The sequence below is a fragment of the Monodon monoceros genome, unplaced genomic scaffold, assembly GCF_005190385.1.
Source record: "Monodon monoceros isolate NGI ecotype Baffin Bay Population unplaced genomic scaffold, NGI_Narwhal_1 Super_Scaffold_1, whole genome shotgun sequence".
Lineage (NCBI taxonomy): Eukaryota > Metazoa > Chordata > Mammalia > Artiodactyla > Monodontidae > Monodon > Monodon monoceros.
This window is the reverse complement of record NW_021703765.1, coordinates 36670922-36694922: the sequence shown is the minus strand read 5'-3', so window position 1 is coordinate 36694922 and position 24001 is coordinate 36670922. Positions and strand designations below refer to the sequence as shown.

The following is a 24001-nucleotide window of genomic DNA, read 5'->3' as shown; positions in this document are numbered from 1 at the left end:
TTTCCCTTTGATTTTCTTGTTACCCTGGTTGAAAAATCAGTTTATTATAAAAATGAGTGTTTATGTTTAATTCATCTATATGTCTGTTTTTATGCCAGTACCACACTCTTGATTATTGTAGTTTTGTAGTAGGTTTTAAAATTGGCAAGGGTGAGATCCCCATCTTTTTCTCCTTTTTCAGGAATATTTTAGGTTATCTGAGTCCCTTTCATTTCCATATGAGTTTTAGGATTGGATCAATTTGTTAATTTCTGCAAATAAACCTGCTGAGATTTTAATAGAGATTGAGTTGAATCTGAAGATCAATGTGGGGAGTACTGCCATCTTAACAATGTTAAGTCTTCCAGTCATGAACATGGAATGTCTTTCCATTAATACAGGTGTTTAATTTCTTTTGACAATGTTTTCATAGTTTTCAGTGTACAGGTCTTGCTTCTTCTGTTGAATTTATTCCTTTGTATTTTATTTTTCTTGATGCAGACGTACATGGAATTGGTTCCTTAATTTCTTTTGGGGGTTGTTCACTATCATTGTATAAACATATAGTTGACTTTTGTATATTAATCTTTTATCCTGTAACCTTGCTGAACTCCTTTATTAGTTGTAATAGTTTTTAAGTGGATTTTTTAGATTTTCTGTGTACAAAATTGTGTCACATAAAATAGAGATGGTTTGACTTCTTTCTTTAGAATCTAGATACCTTTTATTTCTTTTCCCTACCTAATTGCCCTGACTATAATCTCTAATACAAAGTTGACTTGCAGTGGCGAGAGCAGACATCCTTGACTTGTTTGTGATCACAGGGGGAAAGCACTTAGTCTTTCACCATTAAATATGGTATTAGATGTGGGTTTTTCGTAGATGGCCTTTTTCAGGTTGAGGAAGTTTCCTTTTCTTCCTATTTACTGAGGTTTTTTTTTTTTTTTAAATCATGAATCATTGTTGGATTTTTTTCAAACCCTTTTCTGCATCTATTTAGATGATCATGTGGTTTTTGTCCTTTATTTTATTGATATGGTATATTACATTAATTGATATTTGATTATTAAACCAACTTTTCATTTCTGGGTTAAATTCCAGTTAGGCATGATGTATAATCCTTTTTTTTTTTTTTTTTTTAAATGTTCCTGGATTGTGCTTGCTGGTATTTTGTTGAGGATTTTTGCATCTACATTCATTTGCTGTTGTTTTGTAGTTCTTAGAGCTCTTTTGACATAGATTGCTGTGTTTCTCGTTTCTTAAAGCACCTTTGTTCCTTTAGACAGTACATTTTAAATTACAGTCAAATGTTAAAATTTGTAAAGAGGGCATTAAGATGATTTCACTGCCATATATATATATATATATATATATTTGTATAAATATATTTTTTTTAATGATGAAAGCTCTTCTTTTTCACCATGCATTTACATTTGCTTAAAAACAGTATATCCCTTTCTGTCTGCTAGATGTCCTGTGAAATCTAGGACATCTAATCTCTCTAAATCTTATCCACTAAGTTAATATTGAGAATTTATAGAATGCTACCAGCATTCTCTGCTTCCAAATGTGAGATATCAATCAGGGAAAGAAATTTATCTGGTTGACCATTGGTGAGCTCTAACTAATTCTCTTTGGGATAGAAGCTTCGTTGCCTTGACCTTGTCTTTCACATTAGAAAGACATTTGTGGAGTACCTAGAAGAACATTGGGGATATGTAAAGCCATAAAATAAATCTCTTCCTAGAACATTAGTTTTACTAAAAATTTTAGAATAGATGGGTATGGGGAAACTTTTTATATTAAAACAGAAAAGATTGTTTTATGGAGAAAAATACAGAATGTGCAGGGATGTTTAAGCTAAAACATAAGCCTTCAAGGAAACTCAGGTTTTTTGCCATGGTTTTTAGCCAAACCACCCAACTCTAAGTGTATGAATTATCATTCCTTGTTAGATAAGAGTGCAGTTTGTGGACATAATTGAGAAATACTCTGAGATGTTAAATAAATGCTGAAATGATTATTTCTTTATGAACAGACTATTGTCCTCCTTGTAAATAATTAACAAACCAACACTGGGAATATCCTCTTGACTAGAGTTTTCAACTTTTCTATCCTATTAGTCAAATATTTCCCTTTTTTGTGTTTACATTCTCATTTTGTTAACTAGCTTATTGCTGTACTCTAAATGAGATAGAGGATTAGGTATTTTTATGTTACTTTGTGGTCTGAGAATGCTTTGATAAAAAATGTAGATCATGATACCAGATAATTTCTCATACATACACCTCATGGGAAATATTGAACATAAATTAAACAGGAAGACATATTTCAGAGTGGATATAAAATCTTGAGTTTGTTTTATTGGCAAGTCCTTTGCATTTAAAGGCTGTATTAATACACTTGCTCCTATTAACTATGCTAATAGACCACAGAGAAGCCATGCATATCTTTAGATAGGCCTATAGAAGTGTTGCCTTTTGTGCTTAACACAGCTTGTTAAGTTTATAGCCTTCCAGAGCATAATAATTGCTAATAGGTAGTCTAATCATAGCAGCGTAACAGAAAAGATTTTCTTTTTTTTTTTTAAAAAAGCCCTGTTTAAATAGTGTAGCAACAAAATTTTCAAATATCTCTAGAAACTAAATTTAGGAAAGAGTGGTTCTTCTGGATAGAGCACTTTAAGTTTTGGGAGAAGCTCATCATAGCCACTGGCATTATTGAATATATGTACAAGCATTTTTTGCCGTCAGTGATCCCTAGAGTTTTCATGGATTTTCTTCAGGTTTGACAAAGGGAGTAAGTAAATGCTGGGGTATATGTTCTGACCTGGCAGTCTCTAGACATACTTTCTTCATTTACTTTAATGTTAGGTAAATGTGGCAGTGTACTTTGTTGTTACTGTTTTTATGACCTTGGAAGCCTTGCTTTCTTGAACAAACAAATCTTTGGGTCATTCCTCATATTTATTTGGCTTTTATGAATGGAATTGAAATGACAAGGGGCCATTGTGAGGTTCCTTTCGGATATCCCATAACTGGACAAACTTACTGTGATTATTTTTTCCTATAGTAGGCATTCAGTTAATATTTTTTAATAAGTAAATGAAAATAAATCTTCTGTTATCTGCTTATGGATTTTCCTCTTCAGTCTCATCTTTAAGATTTGACCAATCTAAACAGAGAGAGAACTTGCCACATATTTTCTCACCTTGACAGTGTTTATTCTCTCCTTACAATATATAGCATTACCTATTTCATCTTTCTTTTATGCATAATCCTACAGATTCATCACTTCTTTTGTTTTACGTTAACCTCATGCGAAATTTTGCATCGTTACACTTTTTAATATTTCTCTTGTCATCCTCTTCCACTGCCTCTTTCATCCTATGGCTGTAGCTTTTGCATAGATTACAGTATTGTATGCCTTGTACCCTGACCGGATGTTTGTTAACTTCTTTCTTATTTCTTTACAAATGCTCTCCATATTTGTAAAGGACATATATATAGTTCCAGTATGTTTATAGTATAGTAAAGGAAATTATAGAACTTAACCTGGAAGGAATTTTTAAAATTGTCTAGCCTTTTTTGTTTATGAGTGGGAGTAATGATGCCCAGAGAAATAAGCATGCTTTGCCACAGTCACCATATGTACGTGGTTTTCTGATTTACAGTTTGGGGGTGTACTTGATCTGGAACAGTTTCCTAGCAAAGGTGTTTCAGAAGCCAGTTGATAGATTGAAGAGGAGTGATTTGGATGATAGAATGAATTAATGGTTCAAATGTTTGACAATTTTAGAAAAAACTTAAGAGGCAGTGGGGAATTACTGTGAAAGATGTTAGTATAAATGTGGTTGAGGATAATGACAAGAATAGCGAAGGCATTGTAAAGAGATGGCAACAAGGGAGCAGGCTAACCTGAGACCAGATTATAAATCCTCTGCGTATGTGTATATTTGTTCTTTGTTTAGTTGTGTGGATTCCTTGTAATTGTATCAGTATTAGAGATTATGCTCGTAGAAAGAAGGTCCTGAGTCCCATACATGAGCCTAGTAGTATGCTAAATGTAAATTATAGGAGTCGGGAAAATGATTGGAATGTCATGATAAGCAAGAAAAAATAAAGCTATTTTTTGAACATTACTATATGCCCTGCACTTTCACACAAATTAATTCAAAGACAAGATGCAGTCAACTCTTGAACATTCAAAATTCTAATTTTCATTCTGTTATTTCATTGATCTTAATATCTCCACCAGAAAGCTAGCAACAAAGGAAAGGCTGTGGAGTTCATGTTATTCAGAAATTGCTCTGGTGGAGTACAGGTGTGGGAGGAAATAAATTTAGATGCTCAAAGAAAAGATTTGGCTTCCCTGTGGATTTCACTAACACATATCCCTGTGTGATCTTATAGAATAAAATGTGTTGTACTCTCTTTGGAGAATTAATCACCAGTGACAGAAATTCAGAGCTAACATCTCTATTCACAGAGTAACATGAAAATTAGGGTTGTCATTTTAAGGTAAGTTTTAATGTTTAGGTTTTTTTCCCCCCTCTGTGCTCTTATCAGACACCACCCATTTTTGATAGGATTGAGTTGGAATACCTCTCAGAGTTAAGCATTAAAGATACATATTTTTGGTCAGTGTTTTTTACTTTATAACCCCTTTTTGAACTAAGAATAAATGTGCAAACCTTTTTTTATCTTAATGCCATTTAAAAATTCCAGTCCAGTTATTTGTATGCTACTGAAGATTGCAGGGTATTAGTACCAGGAAAAAGTAAAATCACCTATGTATGTTTAATGCAATGTTTAAGCAGTATATATGTTGTTTATTTTATTGACAGGGTTTAAATAGAAGTATGGAAAAGATCTAAATCAAAATAAATTGTGCCTTATTTGATAATGAAGAGGTGAAACCTTTGTTTTAAAAATTCGATATTTTTCTGTCTTGGATCATAACTGGGAACCCATAAAGTATAGGACTTTCCATATTTAAGACAATTCTGATTATTGCAAAAGTTCTTGATGTAAAAACCACATGCATATTTTATTACAAAGGTGTGGAATATTGCCTTGTGAAAGGTTAATTTTAAAAAATTCAAAAAACATAAAGTATCCCTGAAGAAACCAGCATACCTCTGGAATAAATCTAGTTTTGGTAAACCACAGCTGTAGGCACATATTTTATTTTATTCTCATGGGCATTTTCTTTTCACTTGTATTTCTTTCAGAGTAAGTGAGGAAAAGGAAGTAACAGAAGAAAGACTCAAAGCTGAGCAGGAATCATTTGAGAAGAAGATCAGGCAGTTGGAAGAACAGAATGAACTGATCATAAAAGAAAGGGAAGATATCCTTTTTGAAAGTCCTCTTTTTTAACGTGCAGAAAGTTTGACTCTTTCATGAAGAAAGTGTAAACTCCAGAGAAATAATTGTTTTAATTTATAACAGAGAGTAAATCTGCATGGGCTGCCATTTTTAGGCAATCAGAACGACACTTAACAGCATGTGTTGTTGCTTCCTTTGTGCTTGATACAGTTGTCCAGCTGTTCCACTGCTGCTGTTATACTGTGGAGCACACATTTGTCAATTCAAAGAGACAATAAGAAATTTGGGCATTAAAATGTAGTGTTGGAACTTTATTAAATTCCGTTCCACTACTGTAATTGAGCCTGAACCCTCTTTGTCTTTGGTATTCTTTCTAGCTAAAGCTTTGACAGTTCTAAGGAATTCTATTCTGAAATCATAAAAATAAAAAAAATCCGTTGTAACTTATAGATATTGTAATTGATAAATGTTTATACTGCAACATAATACTACCAAACTATTCTCATGGAAGAGAAAACTATTGGGTTTAGAATTAGAGAGAGGGTTATGTGTGTGTGAGTGTAAATATGTATAATTTCATTATTTGTAAGAAAGTAAAATTAAAAATGGTGTTTTAACTTAAGAATTGTACTTTAAGGGATATGTGAGTTGAAATAAGCATATTTCTGAAGTTTGTTTTGACTGGGTAGATACTTATATTTGGGTGCTTTTTGCAGTGACATTGGTATAAAAGAGAAGTGACTGTCCCTAAAGTTAGGATCTGCCAGCTAAAGGAGTATGTGAATGCTTAAAGGAACGATTGTCCTTATTGTCAGTAGCATCATTTACTTGATTTGCTTTTTTTTAGATTTTTTTTTTGATGTTGACCATTTTTTAAGTCTTTATTGAATTTGTTACAATATTGCTTCTGTTTTATGTTTTGGTTTTTTGGCCCCAAGGCATGTGGGATCTTAGCTCCCTGACCAGGGATTGAACCCGCACCCCCTGCATTGGAAGGTAAAATCTTAACCACTGGACCACCAGGGAAGTCCCCCATTTACTTGATTTTAATAATTTTTTTGAAGATTCTTTGAGTGTCAAAAATGATCATGTATTGACAGTAACTATACCTTTGTGAAAACCAGGGAAATAGAAGCATAAAGATAAATTAATTCACTGGAAAAAAAAGCACAAAAAATAACTATAAAAATTGAGTTCTGAACTTGTATCTTTCAAACAGTGGGAGTGCATGATTGCAAATTAATAGAATCAGAATTCTCCGATTTGATTTGTGGAGTAGAACATTTGTTAGTTTTATGGGCCCCACAGTTTGAAAGGAGTACTTTTTCAATTTTTTTTTTTTCTATATTTCTTTAGCATTTGAATAATCATCTTGGGCCTTCTCTTTTCTTTGCTTTCTTTGACTTTATTGCGCTGGGTTGTCAACTCTCAGCCTACGCCCCCACCTCTGTGATTTTCTTCTTGCTACTTTTCTCTCTTGGTTAAAATAGCACTGTTTAGTCAGAATTCACGTCTGTGCTCAGCCAGTGTTAGTCTTTCACTTTGCAAAAGGAATAGTGACTCAGGACCCTAGCACTTTCAAGAAAAGGTGGACTAGGAATGCTTTTATTTGTAACAGAAGTTCACTTTACAGGGTCTATTTCTTTGCACATAACAATTCTGGAGATAAGTGGCCTCTGGCATTGGTTCAGTGGCTTAAAGTTTTCAGTGCTGGGTCCATACAGTTCTCTTAGCTTCTTCTAATGGTTGCAGGATTCCAGGTTTCAAGATGGTTACTCCAATTCCAGGTATTACATTTGCATTAAGGCAGAAAGAAAGGGGAAGGAAGACGTTCTGGTAGTTGTGGCTCCCTGTCCTTTTTCAAAATACATAAAATCTTTCTCAGGGCATTTCCCTCGACATGCCCCACAGCAGTCTTTCATGAGATGTTTATTGTCCTGAACTTTATCACATGGGCATGCTAATCCGCAAGGGAGGCTGAGGAAGTGAGCCTTTAGCTTATCCAATTTAGACAGTGGGAGGCAGCAGGGAAGGGGATTGGAAATGAAGTCAGCCTCCAACTCTGGTAGCAGAAGTAGGGGAAATTGAAGTCACTTTTTTAAAAAAAATTTTTTGATTTTTATTTTTCTGGCTGCTCCATGCAGCATGTGGGATCTTAGTTCCCCAACCAGGAATCGAACCCATGCCCCCTGCATTGGGAGCACGGAGTCTTAACCACTGGACCGCCAGGGAAGTCCCTGAAATCACTTTTTAAATACAGAGGAGGTGGTGATACCTTGATCTCCCCAGAACAAGATAAAGAAATAAATAAATATTATGTTAAGTGGAATTGGGGTGAGTTGGAGAAATAAAGTGAGAGAAGGAGGAGGTAGCAGACAATTTAGAAATCCTGGCCACAGGGTGCGACCTAACACACAAAACACACACAAAAATATGTGGCTGTCTGGTAAAGCAGAATTTAACTTTGGTGGACTATTACATTTAGCACTCTTCTGGATCAAGATTAATTGTATTTAGTGTCGAAGCAGTCTAAACTCACCATGGTTATGGGCAGAATAGTTTCTTCTATCAGGATGAATATTAAGATACCCCCAGGTGATTGTAGTGACACAGTTTTTCCTTTTTTCTTAGCACACGGGTCAGCAAACTACTGCCATGGGCCAGATCTATCAGGGTGTCAGCTAAGTGCAGCCACACACGTTCATTTATGTGTCTTCTGTGGCTGTTCTTGCGCTACAGCTGCAAGTGGTGCAGTTGCAACAAAGACCCTGTGGCCTACATAGCCCGAAATATTTACTATCTGGCCCTCAGCAGAAAAGTTTGCTCGCCCCCACCTACCTTATAAGATTAAAGTAAAGGAAAAGGCATGTAAATAAGTCAAAGACTTAGACATGTGTTGTAGTTAGACCAATTTTGCATTTGGTATAAAAGGATTTGATTTGAGCATTTTTTATTATTATTGTGAGTGAAGATTGGAGTAAATATTAGACCATGTTCAAAAATTAAAATGGTTTAGTTAGTATAATTGGTTTAATTAAGATTTTTTGAATCACCTAAAGATAAGTGGTATTTGTAGAATTTGTCAAAGAAGAGAGAATGAAAGGTATGATTAAAAAACAGTGACATCCGTGGTTTTTATTCCAAGTAGATTGCTCAAGTACAAATCCCCTTTACCAGTATAAACTTGTCAAAGGATAATGTAGATGATTTTACAGTACATAAAACTCTGTAAAACTTAGAAACATAAAACAAGGATATGATTTAAAACAATACAGTTTTAACTACAGATATATTAACCTCTCGTACATGAATGATTCAGACTCATGCATGAAATCAGATAATTTCAAATTATTTTAAAGCCTGTTTCTGTATGAGGAACTATATGGATTCTGATTTTTGGCATTTTAAAGGTGTGCTATCCTAATTTATAGGTTTTTTGTTTTAAAAGTTCTAATAACAGAATTTATTGATCAACTATACGAACCCAGACCAGTCCAGTCCCTTAGTAGAAAAGAGTAAAGATATTTTACATATTTGCATTTGGATCAGGCTTTTGAAGGATTTGTTCTTACATGAAATAGAGAATTTATTACTAAAACATAAAAATCCTTGGTAGTTTTCAGTCTTTGAACAAAGAAAGCTTATTTCTTGAGAAATTAACTATGTAAATGAATATGCCATTTACAAAGTCAAGCAGTCTGATGAACCTAGTTGATTTTTGCCTAGCTAAATGAGTATGAATGGAGGGATAAATCTGAAATGTAGAGAGAAATATGTCCAATAGGAATAATTCTAAAAGATGTTAGCATGTAATAGTATAAGACACAGAGGATGTAGCCATTACAAAAGTTGATTAATGTTTGAGCTGATTGTATTTCTAGAACATAGGTCTCAGGTCAGGATGGTATCAAAAGCTTACCGAAGGAAAGTAAAGTTTGATATTTTCTGATTTCACTGTTTTAACTGACAGAGCAAGGGAAGTGACAGAGAAGAAAGCACAATGGGCTTTAGAGTCAAAATTGTTTCAGCACTGCCTAGCTGTCTGACCTTGGGAATGCTACTGAACTTTTCTAAGTCTCTTTTTTCATCTATAATATATGGATAGCTAATAATGCCTTTTTTGCAGGCTTGTTGAAATTTGGCAGACTCTTTGCGTTGTGTGTGTAAAGAATCTAGCAGTGTTTCATACTTTGGGACACTGAAAAAAAGATAGCAATTCTTGTTATTACTACTATTAATATGGATGAGGGATGAGTTGACTAGCTTCTCTGTTTCTCACTTCTGTGCCTTTCTTCAGTGGGGTTTTGATGGTTTTCATTAGGTTAAGCAGGTGCTTAGGCTGCTTAGAGGCCCAGTAGGAGAGTGAAATTGATCTGTTCTCTGCTTTATCTTCTATTTCTATGAAAGAGGAAACCTTTCTGCATCATATATACCAGTTAGGTGCTCATTGAGAACAAACCAGGCCTTACTTTCCTGTCCCAGAAACCAGACTGACAGAAATGTTTGGTTTTTTCTCCTTCTGGTCTGTTTCCATTGTCTCTCTGATTGAGACTTAGTAAATGGAAGAGGTTTAGAGGTACTTAGAGCTTAGATTCTCAAGCCCATTGAAGAAAGAATTTTAAAGGGACCAACCTTAACCTTTTTGAGGAATGTTTTAGAATGAACCAAAGGTCTCAGTATGTCTGTACTGAAATTAGACTAGAGAAAATTCACAAGAATTTTATCTAATTATGTGAAAAGAAATCATTTGTGCAAATAGCAATAATACTTCAGAGGTATTCAAAGCTTTCCATTTAACTATATACATCTCTGCTACATGAGCCGAACTACCACGATCTGATAGACTTTTACCAAGAATAGGAACCATACTGTAGGAAGCTCTATCATAGATCTGGATGCAGTGGTCTTGGGTGGGTAGGCAGGGTGGGAAAAGATAGTAAATAGAAATAAGTTTCATGAGAAAGGAAATGAATTTCAAAAGAAAGAGTACGTCTTCCCTTTCTAATTAATCTTTCTGATCCTTCATAAGAAAAGGCAGGAGATTCTCCAGTCCTGGAAATAGTTTGGGGAGAATTAAAAATCTAAACTTAGTGAAGAAGCCTATAGGCAGAGGAGAGGGTATTGTGGTGTCTGGCAATGTGGTATATGAATATAGCAAAGTATGTTGCCCAACACCTTATCAGCCTTTTGGTTTTGAATAAATATTGGGTTTTTGTTTTTTTATGTTTACAAATTGAATTTTATGGTGGTAGGATATATTCTGTGCACTTGGATAGTCAGTTTATTCCATTCAACAAGTGCTAGACAATATTGTTTTACTAATCTAATAACTATCTCTAGTACTGTAGAAGTTGTGCTTTTGGGGGCCATTTTATTTGCTCTGTGATGCTGTATAACTTAAGCAGGTTGTGGACCATTATTATTGTATATTGTCCTGTAATGTCATTATAAATCATAATAACAGATTAAATAACCCTTTACATTTGTATTACAAAGAAATAAGCATGCTTAAGGAAAGAACTAGTTATTACTAGTATTATTGTTGCCTAAGCTGTTCTTTTTTTTTAAATTAATCTATTTTTGGTTGCGTTGGGTCTTCGTTGCTGCATGCAGGCTTTCTCTAGTTGCGGTGAGCGGGGGCTACTCTTTGTTGCGGTGCACGGGCTTCTCGCTGTGGTGGCTTCTCTTGTTGCGGAGCACAGGCTCTAGAACGCAGGCTTCAGTAGTTGTGGTGCACGGGCTTAGTTGCTCTGTGGCATGTGCGACCTTCCCGGACCAGGGCTTGAACCCGTGTCCCCTGCATTGGCAGGTGGACTCCCAACCACTGTGCCACCAGGGAAGTCCCTTTAAGCTGTTCTTAAAGATTATGTTGTTCTCTTAAAAATACTTAGATATTAATGCTAACTGAAGGGAGAAATTAATGATAGATGCTTGCAGAAAGTAAAAAAATATATTAAAATTTTATCTATATACAACTTCATTTCAATAAGCCTTTAGGGTTTGAGTTACTCTGTGGTAGTGAGTTATATTTACACTTTACTTTTCTGGAACTCATCCAAGAATAAGAATAAAAAGAAGTACTCCTCACCTGCTCTGGTCCCCTATATATGGACTTTTCTTATATGAAAATTCCTGAGGCTGTCACATATATAATAATAAACTCATTATCTGGTATCTAGTTTGTAAGTCCATTGTAGATTAGAAGTAGAAAATTAGAAGTAGGGAAAGGAGCTACAGTGAGAATATTAAAACTGACAGGAGAGTCAGCTATTAAAACTATTAAAAATGACATAAAAACTGAAAATGCACAGCAGTCTAGAGCTTCTCCCCACCTAGGTATATCTCAAGGCCATCATATGTTAAATGAAGTACAGTACTTAACACTTGTAATGATAATTCTGAGGCATCAAAATAATGCTAAATTGTTTTTATCCCATTCTCTTTTCTTGGTACTTCTAGTACTTCTGTTAGTAAGACATCTTACATTTGTGTGTTGGTTTTCTATTTACAGAGCACTTTCACTTATACTTTTTAATCTTCACAATAACCTGATTAAGTTAGGTGAGGCAGATACTCATATCCTTATTTTACAGATAAAGATATAGGACTGGAGAGGTAACTGAAACAGCCCATTGCAGAGTTAAGAGTGAAACCTTTTGACACCACCTGTCTTTGCACCAAATTATTTCTGCAGCAGTGAATGATACAAATATCAATAAGCCTTACTTTTCTAACCTGCTTTATAGTTAAAGCACAATTTTATCAAAAAATTAGATTTTACAGTGCTTTTTATCCAAAGTTGGTTAAAAAAAATGGGAAGGGGGAGCATTACTTAATAGAGTATAACCTAATTATCCAGAAATCCAGGTATGTAGAATGTTCCTGAGATTCACTTGTATTTTGGCTTTTCTATTCAGTCACCAAGTCTTTATCATTTTTCCCTCTGAAATGTTATTCTGAACCCATTGTCTTTTTTTTAAAAATTTTTATTGGGGTATAATTGATTTACAATGTTGTGTTAGTTTCAGGTGTACAGCAAAGTGAATCTGTTGGACATATTCATATATCCACTCTTTTTTAGCTTCTTTTCTCATATAGGCCATTACAGAGTATTGAGTAGAGTTCCCTGTGCTATACAGTAGGTCCTTATTAGTTATGTATTTTATATATAGTAGTGTATTTCATATGTGTCAATCCCAATCTTCCAATTTTACCCTCCCCCTGCTTACTCCCCAGTAACCATAAGTTTATTTTTCACATCTATCACTCTGTTTCTGTTCTGTAGATAAGTTCATTTGTAGCCTTTTTTTTAGATTTCACATGTGATATCATATGATATTTGTCTCTCTCTGTCTGACTTACTTCACTCAGCATGAGAATCTGTAGGTTCATCCATATTGCTGCAAATGGCATTATTTTGTTCTTTTCTTATGGCTGAGTAATATACCATTGTATATATGGATAAAGAAGTTGTGAACCCATTGTCTTTTGCTGTTTTCACTGACACTTCACTGCATTCCTGTGTAGTATCCTTTTGCCCATCTCCATTATCTACAGCCACCCTTTGATTGACTTCATTTCATCACTGTTGCCAGATTAATCTTTCTTGAGGACTATTTTTATCACATCACTTGTCTTTTTAATAACTTGCTTTGGCTTCTTATGACCTAAAATATCAAATGCGTGTTCTTAATTTTGACGTTTAAGCCCTCCATTACTGATATCACGTAACACATGTGACCTTCATTTTTATGACTCCCTTGTGTGGTACCTACATACTAGGTAGGAAAAATTCATTAGTTTTTCCTACTTATTACAGTTTATTTCTATTTGTCATTGTTCCTTTCGCTAGTTTTCTTTGAGACTTCAGGACATTTTTCTGAAATTTTTTTAACAGTATTTGACTCTTAGAACTCTTCAAGCATTCATACCTATACCAACTGCCCTAACTTGTGCATCTTGTGCTTCCTTGGGCAACTGTAGTGCTCTTTCAGTAGTACTGGGTTTTGAATAAGAAAATTTACGTCAGTCTTGGATCAGTTAATTTATACCTTTGTGACTTTACACAGTCATTGAACACAAGACCATGTCAATTTCATTTTAGAAGAATAAGCCAATTTAGTTGCTTTAGACTTGAGTAGTAGAGAAAGTGAAGGCTGTGAAGAAAAGGAGATATTATCTAGCCAAAGGGTATCTATATTTGAAGAAATGTTTTTTGTTTTGTTTTAAGGCTGGAAAAGAATGTTGAGTATATTTATATGTTGAAACAAATGTGCTAGGAAATGATTAAGATCTGCTTTCCATCTCATACTACCTTTTCTGATTTTTAGTTTTTCTTCTGTGAAAATGAAACAAGTCTTAAAGAAATCGTGATAAATATATCTAACTGTTAAACTTAGATGTTTTGGAGTATTAAGATATAAGATTGTGCTTTTTAACCACTTTGCCCTCTATTCTGGGCTTAGCAAGGTTCATTTGTTTACGTATGTGTGTGTTTGTTATTTTAGTGTTTGCTATGGACTGAATTGTGCCTCTGCAAAATTCGTGTGTTGAACCCCTAACACCTCCCTCCCTCCCCCAATGTAACTATCTGGAGAAGGGATTTTAGGAGGTGATTAAGGTTAAATGAGGTCATGTGGATGAGTCCCTAATTCAATAGGACTGTGGCCTTATAAGAAAAGAAAGAGAGATCTCTCTCCCTCCCTTCTCTGCATCCCCCATATGTGAGGACACAGTAGCCATCTGAAAGCCAGGAAGAGAGCTCTCACCAGAAACCAAATCCTTTGAGACCTTGATTGGACTTTGCAGCCTCTAGAACTATGAGAAAATAAATTTCTGTTTTAAGCCACCCAGTCTATGGTATTTTGTCAGCCTGAGCAGATTTAGACAGTATTTAATGTGTACTTAGTTCTTTGGTATTTTTATTCTGTGTATATGTTGAAAAAGCCTTTCAGTGTATCTGTAAAAGGGTAATGTTTCTAAATTTCTAAATAATCAGTGTGGTTTCAGATATCATTCTCTGATAGTTTTCCTTTATTTTTAGTCTCCTGGTTGGGTATTATTGAACTTTGAACACTAATTTTTAAGATATTATTTTTTATTTTTTAATGAGATTTGCTTTTAAGGATTTTTCTGCCTTATTGTTTGAGATCCTTTTAATATCTGTGGTGCACCATTTTATAATAAAACAAATAGCTTTACTTTGCAGGTTTGGTTTTGACAGTGTTTTGATTTCTTTGACTTGCTGAAGGCTCTAGATGTGGAGCCTGAGCACCCCCAGAGAGCAATTTCTGTGTTGCTTTATAGTAAGTGATACTGGAATTCAAATAGATGCGGATTGGGGCTTCTAAAATAGCCCTACCCTAGTAGCTAAAGTATTCACTTTGATGCCCACATGTAAATAAGCTAAGCAGACTGAAATTCAAAAATATTTATTTTATACATTTCTGTTTAACTAAATTTGTTTTTAGTAATAGTTCTGCACTGGATAAACGGTAGTTAATCTGTTTAGCATAATTTAAAATTACTTTGGGAAGTTTCAACAGTTCTTGCATGAAGAAATAGACTTTTGATAAATCAATTCCATAATAATTATTGTTGAGGAGAGTTCATTATTTCATTTAGCCTTTTACATTAACTGATCTTCTTTAAAGGGCTGTTCTGACGTAATCTCTTCAGCTAAATCCATTTGCCATACCACAGCTTGTAATTGCTTTAGATTTGAAGAATATGATGAATGACTTTATTATTGACCAGTAGCAAATTTGTCTTAAGTGTTCTTAACCTCAGTATGGCCTTCACTTTTGAATAGTTAAATGATTCAGATGGTAATATTCTCACCTCGGTTATAGACTTATACAATAGCATTTCCTTTTTTATTTTTATACTTATGCCCAAGATTTTACATTTCCAACTCTAAATTTTCAGATGTAGTAAATCTAATTATGGTATAGTCACGTAATGACAAAAATTAACTGAATATCTGAAATAGATCTTCCTATAGATAAGATGGTAAGGATTGTCACCTTCTCCCAATTTCATTATCTTTTGTTAATACAGAAATCGCAGGCTGTTCAACTCTTTTCCTGAATGCTCAGGCTGGTGAAAAATGGAGAAAGAACGCTTCCTAACAAAAGTCTTACACATTCCTTGAATTTCTAAATAAATATGACCTAGAAAACTTAAATATCTAAAGATGATACTTGTTTATCTTCCAGTTGGTGTTCCAGTTGGTCAGTTTTCCTAATAGTAGTTATAATGTGTGTGTCTTATTTTTTGGCCATACCTTTAAAAGACCTTTATCTACACAAAGGCTGATAAAACACAGGAAAAATGGCAACAGGCAAAGGAGAAAAAAAGAAAGATGAAAGCAATACAAAAGAAGGTTAGAAATAATAGAAATTACCCTAATGAGAAATTTGTACTAGAGAAAGTTTGACAATTGAGAAGAGAGCCTAGGATATGGTGACAGAAGAGAATAGTTATTAGCTGAGTGCAGGGAAAAGTCGCCAGATAGCTACGTCTGTCTCACATAATAACCCCAAGGCATCCGTGTGCCAGGCTAAAAGCACAAGGACTGGTTTAACAGTATAGAGGCAAAGGGAGTGAGAGGAGGTTTTAGTGTGATAGTAAGTGTAATCATTTAGAGATATCACAGCCTTTATAAGCATATTCTTCATATAGTATTATACAGTAATTTGAGATGGCAGAGAAGTGCTTTATGCTGCTAAGGCAGCTTTTTTATCTTTATTAAGTAAAAAATGTATATGAACAATTCTTTTGTAAACTTTTAGTTAATTAGCAATTGGGTATCTCAAATATGGCTTATCTCAATATGTGACATAATAAAAACACTGTAGTATTTTGGAAAGAACACGAAAATCATAAACTTGAAATCTTGACTTCATTTTACCTTTAAACAAGCTATATGACCTTGGATAAACTAACCTCTGCAAGTCTGAATTTTATCGTATTTAACATATTAATAATATCTGAACTGTTTACCACAAAAGGTGATCAAAATTGTAAAAGTTCTATAAAAATTTGAAGTCTACAAAAATCTTTTCTCTCCCTGAAAAAGTTTACAACATACAAATGGATGTGAAGATATATTTGATAAATCATTTTATTTTTATTCTTTATTATATTCCCTCACACATTTAAAATGTTATCATTTCAAGCATGCTGTGAATTTAAATAAGCCTCTTTTTGTACCAAAGCAAATGCTATTATAATTCTTTTTCAAGTTATCATATATTTTATTTTGTTTTTATTAATGTTGATTTATAACATTATATTTCATCTGTACAATATTATATTTCTACTTCTGTGTACCCTACAATGTGCTCATCACCAAAAATTTATTTTCCATTCATCACCATACAGTTGATCCCCTTTACCCATTTTGCCCTTCCCCCTACCCCCATGTAACCACTACTCTGTTCTCTGTATCTACATGTCTGTTTTTGTTTGGTTTGGTTCATTTATTTTATTCTTTGTTTATTAGTTTTTTATGTTCCACATATAAGCAACATCCCATGGTATTTTCCTTTCTCTGTCTGACTTATTTCACTTAGCATAATACCCTCAGGGTCCATCGATGTTGTTGCAGATGGCAAGATTTCATCTTTTTTATGGCTGAGTAGTATTCCTATATATATATATATTATATCTTCTTTATTCATCTGTTCATGGGTACTTAGTTTGTTTCCATATCTTGGCTATTGTAAATAATGCTGAAATGAACATGGGGGTGCAGATATCTTTTTGGATTAGTGTTTTCATATTCTTTGGATAAATACCCAGAGGTGGACTAGTGAATCATATGGTAGTTCTAGTCTTAATTTTTTTTTGAGGAATCTCCATACTGTCTTCCATAGTATTTACACCAATTTACATTACCACTGACAGTTTATGAAGGTTCCCTTTTCTCCACATCCTCTCCAACACTTGTTATTTGATAGGGATTACATTGAATCTGTAGATTGCTTTAGGTAATGAGGACATTTGACAATGTTAATTCTTCCAAGCTAGGAGCATGGAATATCTTTCCATTTATATGTGTCTTCTTCAGTTTCTTTCAATAATGTCATATAGTTTTCAGTGTACAAGTCTTTCACCTCTTGGTTAAATTTATTCCTAGGTATTTTATTGTATTTGTTGCAATTATAAATGGGATTGTTTTCTTTTTCTCTCTCTGCTAGCTCATTATTGGCATATAGAAATGCAATGGATTTATGTTCCATTCTTTTCCTCTTCACCTTTTACGTTTTTGTTGTCTTAAATTATCCCTTTTTATGTTGTGGGTTTGTTACCAAATGGAGATAGCTATAGTTATTCTTTTACTTTCTTTTTTTCCCCTTTAACCTTTATACTATAATAAAGTGTTTAAAATCTATTCTGATAGATGCAGTTTTCCAGTTTTGTCTATTTATCACCTGCTCAAAGTTTTGTATATTTTTTCCATTTTGTTTCTGGTAGAAATGCTCCTGTCAACATCTCTTGTAAGACAGGTCGAGTGTTGATGACCTCCCTCAGCTTTTGTTTGTCTGGGGGAGTCTTTATTTCTCCTTCATATCTGAATGATAATTTTGCTGAATAGAGTGTTCTTGGGTGACAGGTTTTATCTTTCAGTATTTTGAGAGTGTCATTTTACTCCCTCCTGGCCTGTAGGGTTTCTGCTAAGAAATCTGCTGGTAGCCTAATAGGGGTTTCTTTGTAGGTTATCATCCTTTTTTCCCTGGCTGCCTTGAAAATTCTTTGTCATTGACTTCTGACAATTTTTTTATATTTCTGGTAGAAGGTCTTTTTGCATTGAGGTAATTAAATGTTCTCTTAGCTTCATGGACTTGTATATCCAGTTTCTTTCCCAAGTCTGGGAGGTTCTCAGCTATAATTTCTTTAAATAAGCTCTGCTCCCTTCTCCCTTTCTTCTCCTTCTGGGATACCCATTATCCTAATGTTGCCTTTTCTAAAAGAGATGAACAGCTCTCATAGGATTTCCTTATATTTTTTTTTACATCTTATTTCTCTTTCCTTTTCCACTTGTATCATTTCTATATTTCATCTTCCAGCTCACTAACTCTCTTTCATATAGTCTGCTCTATTTCCAGTGCTTTCTAATGCATTCTTAATGTTGTTTATTGTGTTGTTCAGCTTAAGAATTTGATTGATTCTTGTTTAATTCTTTTTTAGAGTTTCAGTCTCTTTGGTAAAGTATTCCACTTGTTAATTAATTGTATTCCTGAGCTCATTAAACTGCCTTTCTGAGTTTTCTAGTATCTTGTTGAGTTTTTTCATGACAACTATTTTGAATTCTCTATCAGTTAGATTGCAATATTCCATGACTTGAAGTTTAGTTTCTGCAGAATTGTCATTTTCTTTTTGTGGTATGGTGTTACTGTGGTTCTTCATGTTGCTTGAATTGTTCCTTTGCCTGCTCATTTGAAGTTAAATGACAGGTTAAGAGTTAGTTTCCTTTCTTTTGTTTTCTGGTAGGTGGCACTATCACACAAGTTTTTGGCTTCTCTTACCTGCACTGCCTCTATATTTGAGAGTGGCACTTTCCAGCCTCTACCATCTCTGTAAGAGGTGTGGCTTCTTGCCTCCATTATTGCCTCTTGTGCCACCTGGGTTGTTGCTGCCTTGCTTCTTCCAGAGCCACTGTCATCCATCAGGATTGTGGGCTCTTTCCTTCTGTCTGGGATCCCCTGAGACACAGGCTACACCGTGGGCTGAGTGGTGCATTGGTGGGGGAACTGGGATTGCACAGGCACCTCCACCGTGTTTGTGTTTGTAAGGTTTGTGGGTTCCACCACTGTGGATGGTGGGGCAGAGGCTGGGGTCATGGGCACCTCAGCATTGGAGAGGTAGGGTCCCAGGCCCCACTGCTGCTGCTGCCCAGGTTACCTGCAGTCATGGTCATTGGTGCCGTTTGGTGGCCGGAGTTGTGTGCACCACCTTCCCTGCTGCTACTAGGTTCTCTGTAGCTGTGGGCTCTGCTGCCATGGTCAGAGGGCCAGGATTGCAAGCACCATCTCTGCTGTTCCCTTGGTTCTGCCTTCTCTATGTGTTTCAGCCTACCCACCTTTAGACGTACAGATGTGTGGAATTCTCCGGCATCCTGTTGTGTCGGGCAGAGGCACCTTTGATGAGTTGTGGTTGTATTACTGGTTGTAGATTAAAGTGGGGAGACAAAAGTAGTTTTTCATCCTGCCATGTTTCTGAAATCACTCTGTATTATAAATCTTTCAAAAGTTATCTTTTATTCCAGATGCTGTCTTCTATTTGAAGTTTTTGTTGCTGTTGTTGTTGTTTGCCTTTAGAGTTCTCATTCAGATTTCTGTTGCCCAAAGGGTGTCTAGGTTTCTAGTTTTTGAAGAGACAATATAGTTTTTGAAGCAAAATGTTTTTTGATTATATGAGTGAGCGTGCTTTAAAATTTTTAAAGCAGTTTTAAGGAAGTATTTTGTTAAGAGAAATCAGGTGGGAATTGCTAAGGAATCTCATGCTGTTCTGACAAGGTGTAGAAGAGATCACAAGGAAAGTAATACAGAAACAAAGCTGAAAAGACTAGGATTAGATGGAACCTACTTAAGGATATTTTGTGAATCTGTGTCAAGATTAAGCTTCCTTGTATATAACAAGAAATGCCAAAGTTAACAGTAATCAAAACAGGATATATGTTTATTTAGTTTACATGTAAAAGACATCTGAGTTTTGGCAATTTGAGGTAGATATGATGACTAGATTTTTGGGGAGGCACAACTTTTTTATCTTGGCATTCTGAGCTTCAGCCATCGTGTGCACATTCTAATCAGCAGGAAGGAGTCTGTTAATTTTGAAAAGTTTGTTCTCAATTTAGTTTTAATTTTAATTTTCAGTGTTGGATTTGGAAATATGGTCAATTTCTGTATATTGATTTTATATCTTCTGACCTTGCTAAATTCTCCCTTGTTAATTGTAATAGTTGTTTTACAGGTTTCTTCGGGTTTTATATTCAACCAATTATGTCATCTGCAAATGAAAGCAATTAGTTCTTTTTGTCTACTCTGTCTGCCTTTTATTTCTTTTTCTTGCCTTATTGCAATACCTCCAGTTAGGTACTGAACAGAAATGATGAGTGAGAACATCCTTGTCTTGTTCCACATGTTAGTGGGAAATACATATTTCATCCTTAAGATTGATTTAGCTGTATGGTATTTTGATGGGTGCCATTTATCATACTGAGGAATTTCTATTTTATATCTAGTTTTCTAAAAGTTTCTTTTTTCATTCTTAAGTTGTCAATGAACATTGATTAGTCATAGTACTTGACATTTGATTACATATTTATTTATTGTCTATTTCCCTCATGGGACATCATTTCTGTCTTGTGCACTACTGTACATTGAGAGTCTAGCATAGTACCTGGTACTCTGTATGTATTCAAAAAATACTTGTTACATGAACGAATTTTAAACATACATGAGTTGCTTGATCAGACTCTGAAGAGAGAACTTGTACTTTACTGCTGGAACTGAATGATCATAGCACTTTATTGCCACATGGTGATATATATATAAATTGTAGTAAAAGCTTCTTGGGAGGTGAATAAACTTATGAGAACTAAAACTGCAAATGCTTGGGCTGATGTGACGGTTATAATTTCAAATAAACATATACTTATTATATATAACAAGACTGTGTCTGAGATTTAGCAAATATTTTTCACATTTGGTAGGTGCTGAAGTGTTTTCTCTTTTCCTGGATGCTAGAAAAGGCTGAAGGATCAGCTTAATTACACATGTTAAAGAAACAGAATAAATTGTGAAAGTTGACGCAAGTAGAGTGAGGGCAAAGGCATTTCTATATTTGCATTCCTGCTCTGTCAGCATTTCCTTGCTATTAGGTGTTAGCCAAATTTGAATTTTAAACAACAGGGATTTTCCAGCTTCTTAATTTCTTGCACTAAATATTTAATATATTTCAAGAAAGTCCATCTTACGGCCGAGAAGGAAACTTTAGGTTTGTTCTTAAATATCCAATCCAACTAATTCTGTAGAATTAGTTCTGTGGAATTCACTGAGACATAAATGTAGAACTGAGTGGGATTTATCTGTTTTATCAGGCAGCATCTTCGAATGAAACTGTCTATCCTCTATACTGGTATGATTACCAATGTGTATTTTCACTTCTTAGCCTCCATAAAAAATAAAGAACCATGTGCCACATATATGTTAATAAATTTTTTAAATGCAGTTCAAATATTAAAACTTTCTTATTTATGTTAAATGGTCAATCTTGTAAAATATTGATATTTTTACATGCAGGTTAGCCCTTCTTATGATCAAATTACCCGAGGGCAATAGTATTGGGAGTACTGTTTTAGTAATAAAGATTATAGTATGGATAAGTTCCCTACAAGGCCCCATGATGGTAATATCCCTAGATTTTGTCATTAAAGAAAACTGCTGAGAGGCGATAATTTTTTTTTTTTGTATGTGTCCTATTTTCATTAATGCATGGTAATTGATGGAGCTGCAGTGACTTGTAGCAGTAATGAGTTCTAAACATAATAATGCACTCTTTTCTAATAAGTGAGCACTGCTGGGTTTTAAAAGCATACTAAATCAGTTGCTTTAGTATGAATTTATTAGTTTTTTTCAGCATTAGCTTTAATAGTAGTTATTTACATAAGCGTACATCCCATTAACTGCCATCAGGGCTGGAAAACATGCTGAACTGTTCATATTTTCATATAATTATTGAACATAATGGTTTCATTTGCATTTCTAAACAGTGATGTTTCTGTCAGCCTTGAAAATAGTGTCTTTACGCAGTCCCTATTTCACATCCACTTATTTGACATCGTTAAATTTTATGCTAATGTGCTTCCCTAGAATATCATCAGTAGGACAGATGCTTGTGCTTTAATATACAAATCAGGGATGCTTTTCCATCCCCCCAATGGCAAAGGAAATTTTTTAAATCTGCACTTTTAGATATAGAGTCTGTCTCCATATAAATAGGTTTATGAAATAAAACTTTTATAATCTGGTTTTCTCTTCAAAATACTTCATTATGAATAGCTATTTACCTGACTAAGGTTAGTTTTGTTGTCTTGAATGAGGCGATATGAGTCTTAGTAAAGATCTTGTTGCTTATGAATATTTAGAATTCTGCTTCTGAAATGTTGATCTTGAGATGCACGCTTTTCAGTGCCTTTGCATATATCAGGCCACAGCGTTAGTTTTGAAAGTATTCCCTGTATTTTTGTTCCTTTAGTTTCAGAACCTAGATTGTAATAGCTCATGGTGGAAGCTGTTATGTTAATGCTCTTGGGCATCTAAGCTTTTTGTATGCACTTAGAAAATGCTCAATGTAAAAAAGTCACTTGGTGGGGGTGGGGTGCAGGATGGGATGCCACAAGCATGTCAGTGAGGTAGATGAACTAATATGAAAGGACAGATTTTCTGGAAAAACTCAGTGCCTTTTGGACATCTATGTGTACTATCAGCTTTTATTTCTCCAACGTTGTGGATGCTTTTGTGAATGCTGTCAATTGAACAGCTGGTTGGAAAAGTTTAAGCAGGAGCAACCAATTAAAGAATTGTTTTGGGAGTTAATTCAGGTCTTTTTGGGGATTACCACTTTTTTTTTTTTTTCCCAGCCCTTTCTTTTCTTGTGTTCTTACAGCTCAAGGTGGCATTTTATTGTTGACTCTTAGTGGACCTGCAGTGCCAGAGCTGACTCTGCAAAGTTCAAAATGCAAGGTTGGCATTCTGGCAAGATAGGCTAAAGAAAAATCTTCAAGAGCTCTTGCCCCAAATTACTTGCTAAAAATATTTTAGAACTGATAGAGCATAAAACTGATGTAGCATAAAAGGATTATTTGCATAGAAATATTATTTGGCTTAAACAGGTCAGGAGGCAACTGAAATTTGGGGGAATTTCCAGGGAAGAAGTATGATAAGGGCTGTGAAGAAACTACTCCGGAGGTGGAGTTTCATAGCTATTCAGTTTTACCCCAACTGTTTAATGAATTTTCTCTGAGATTAGTACTTCTCACAACAATGGGATCCTCTGAACTATGGTATTGAAAACATTGGTCATGCCCTTCTGCCTAGGGAAAATGCAGCCTGCCTTCATAGTTGCCAGGTAGACATTGTATGTGAAAAATTTTAGGAAGTTCTTAAAATCTAGCCTTATTATAAGCAAGGTGATATTTTCAGTTATTTATAAAACTATTTGTGATTGCATTCTTTAGCAACGAAACTCTTTTTGGTGGGGTGCAGTTTTTCACAAAACTAAAGAAATACATTCCCTGTCACCAAAAAATACCATTTATCTTTTTCCTCCCTGTGCACATTTCTCTCTTTTCTGGAAAGAGATTTAATGCTGAAATGAAAATTTCATCCGCCTATTCAGTTTTAAAGTGTCATGATACTTAATTTTGACAACTTGCCCCTGAATGTCTCTGTTGCTGTAGAACGTTACTACCTTCAAGGTTGCAAAGGAGGTGTGTTTTAAGTGCTATGTGACTGGTTTCCAAGCCCTGACTTGAGAGGATAAAAGAATTCTAAATTTTGTTTTACGACAGCCTCTTTGTAGGTTTCTTATAAAGTTAAAAATTTGAGACCAAGTCAGGTATTTTCCATAATGTGCCAGCCAGTAGGAGGACATTACCTGTTTGGTTATACTTATTTTCTCTTTTA

At 34.7% G+C, this 24001-nt stretch overlaps 1 protein-coding gene across 3 annotated transcripts in view; it reads left to right on the top strand.

The window, feature by feature from the left end:
* The window catches only part of KIAA1328 (KIAA1328 ortholog), a 368530-nt gene that overhangs the window by 49388 nt on the left and 295141 nt on the right, over nt 1–24001 (top strand). For all 3 annotated transcript variants that reach the window (XM_029224084.1, XM_029224098.1, XM_029224091.1), the window contains one exon: nt 5213–5328. In XM_029224084.1, coding sequence (XP_029079917.1) covers nt 5213–5328 — 116 coding nt within the window. The remainder of the gene's footprint in view (nt 1–5212; nt 5329–24001) is intronic.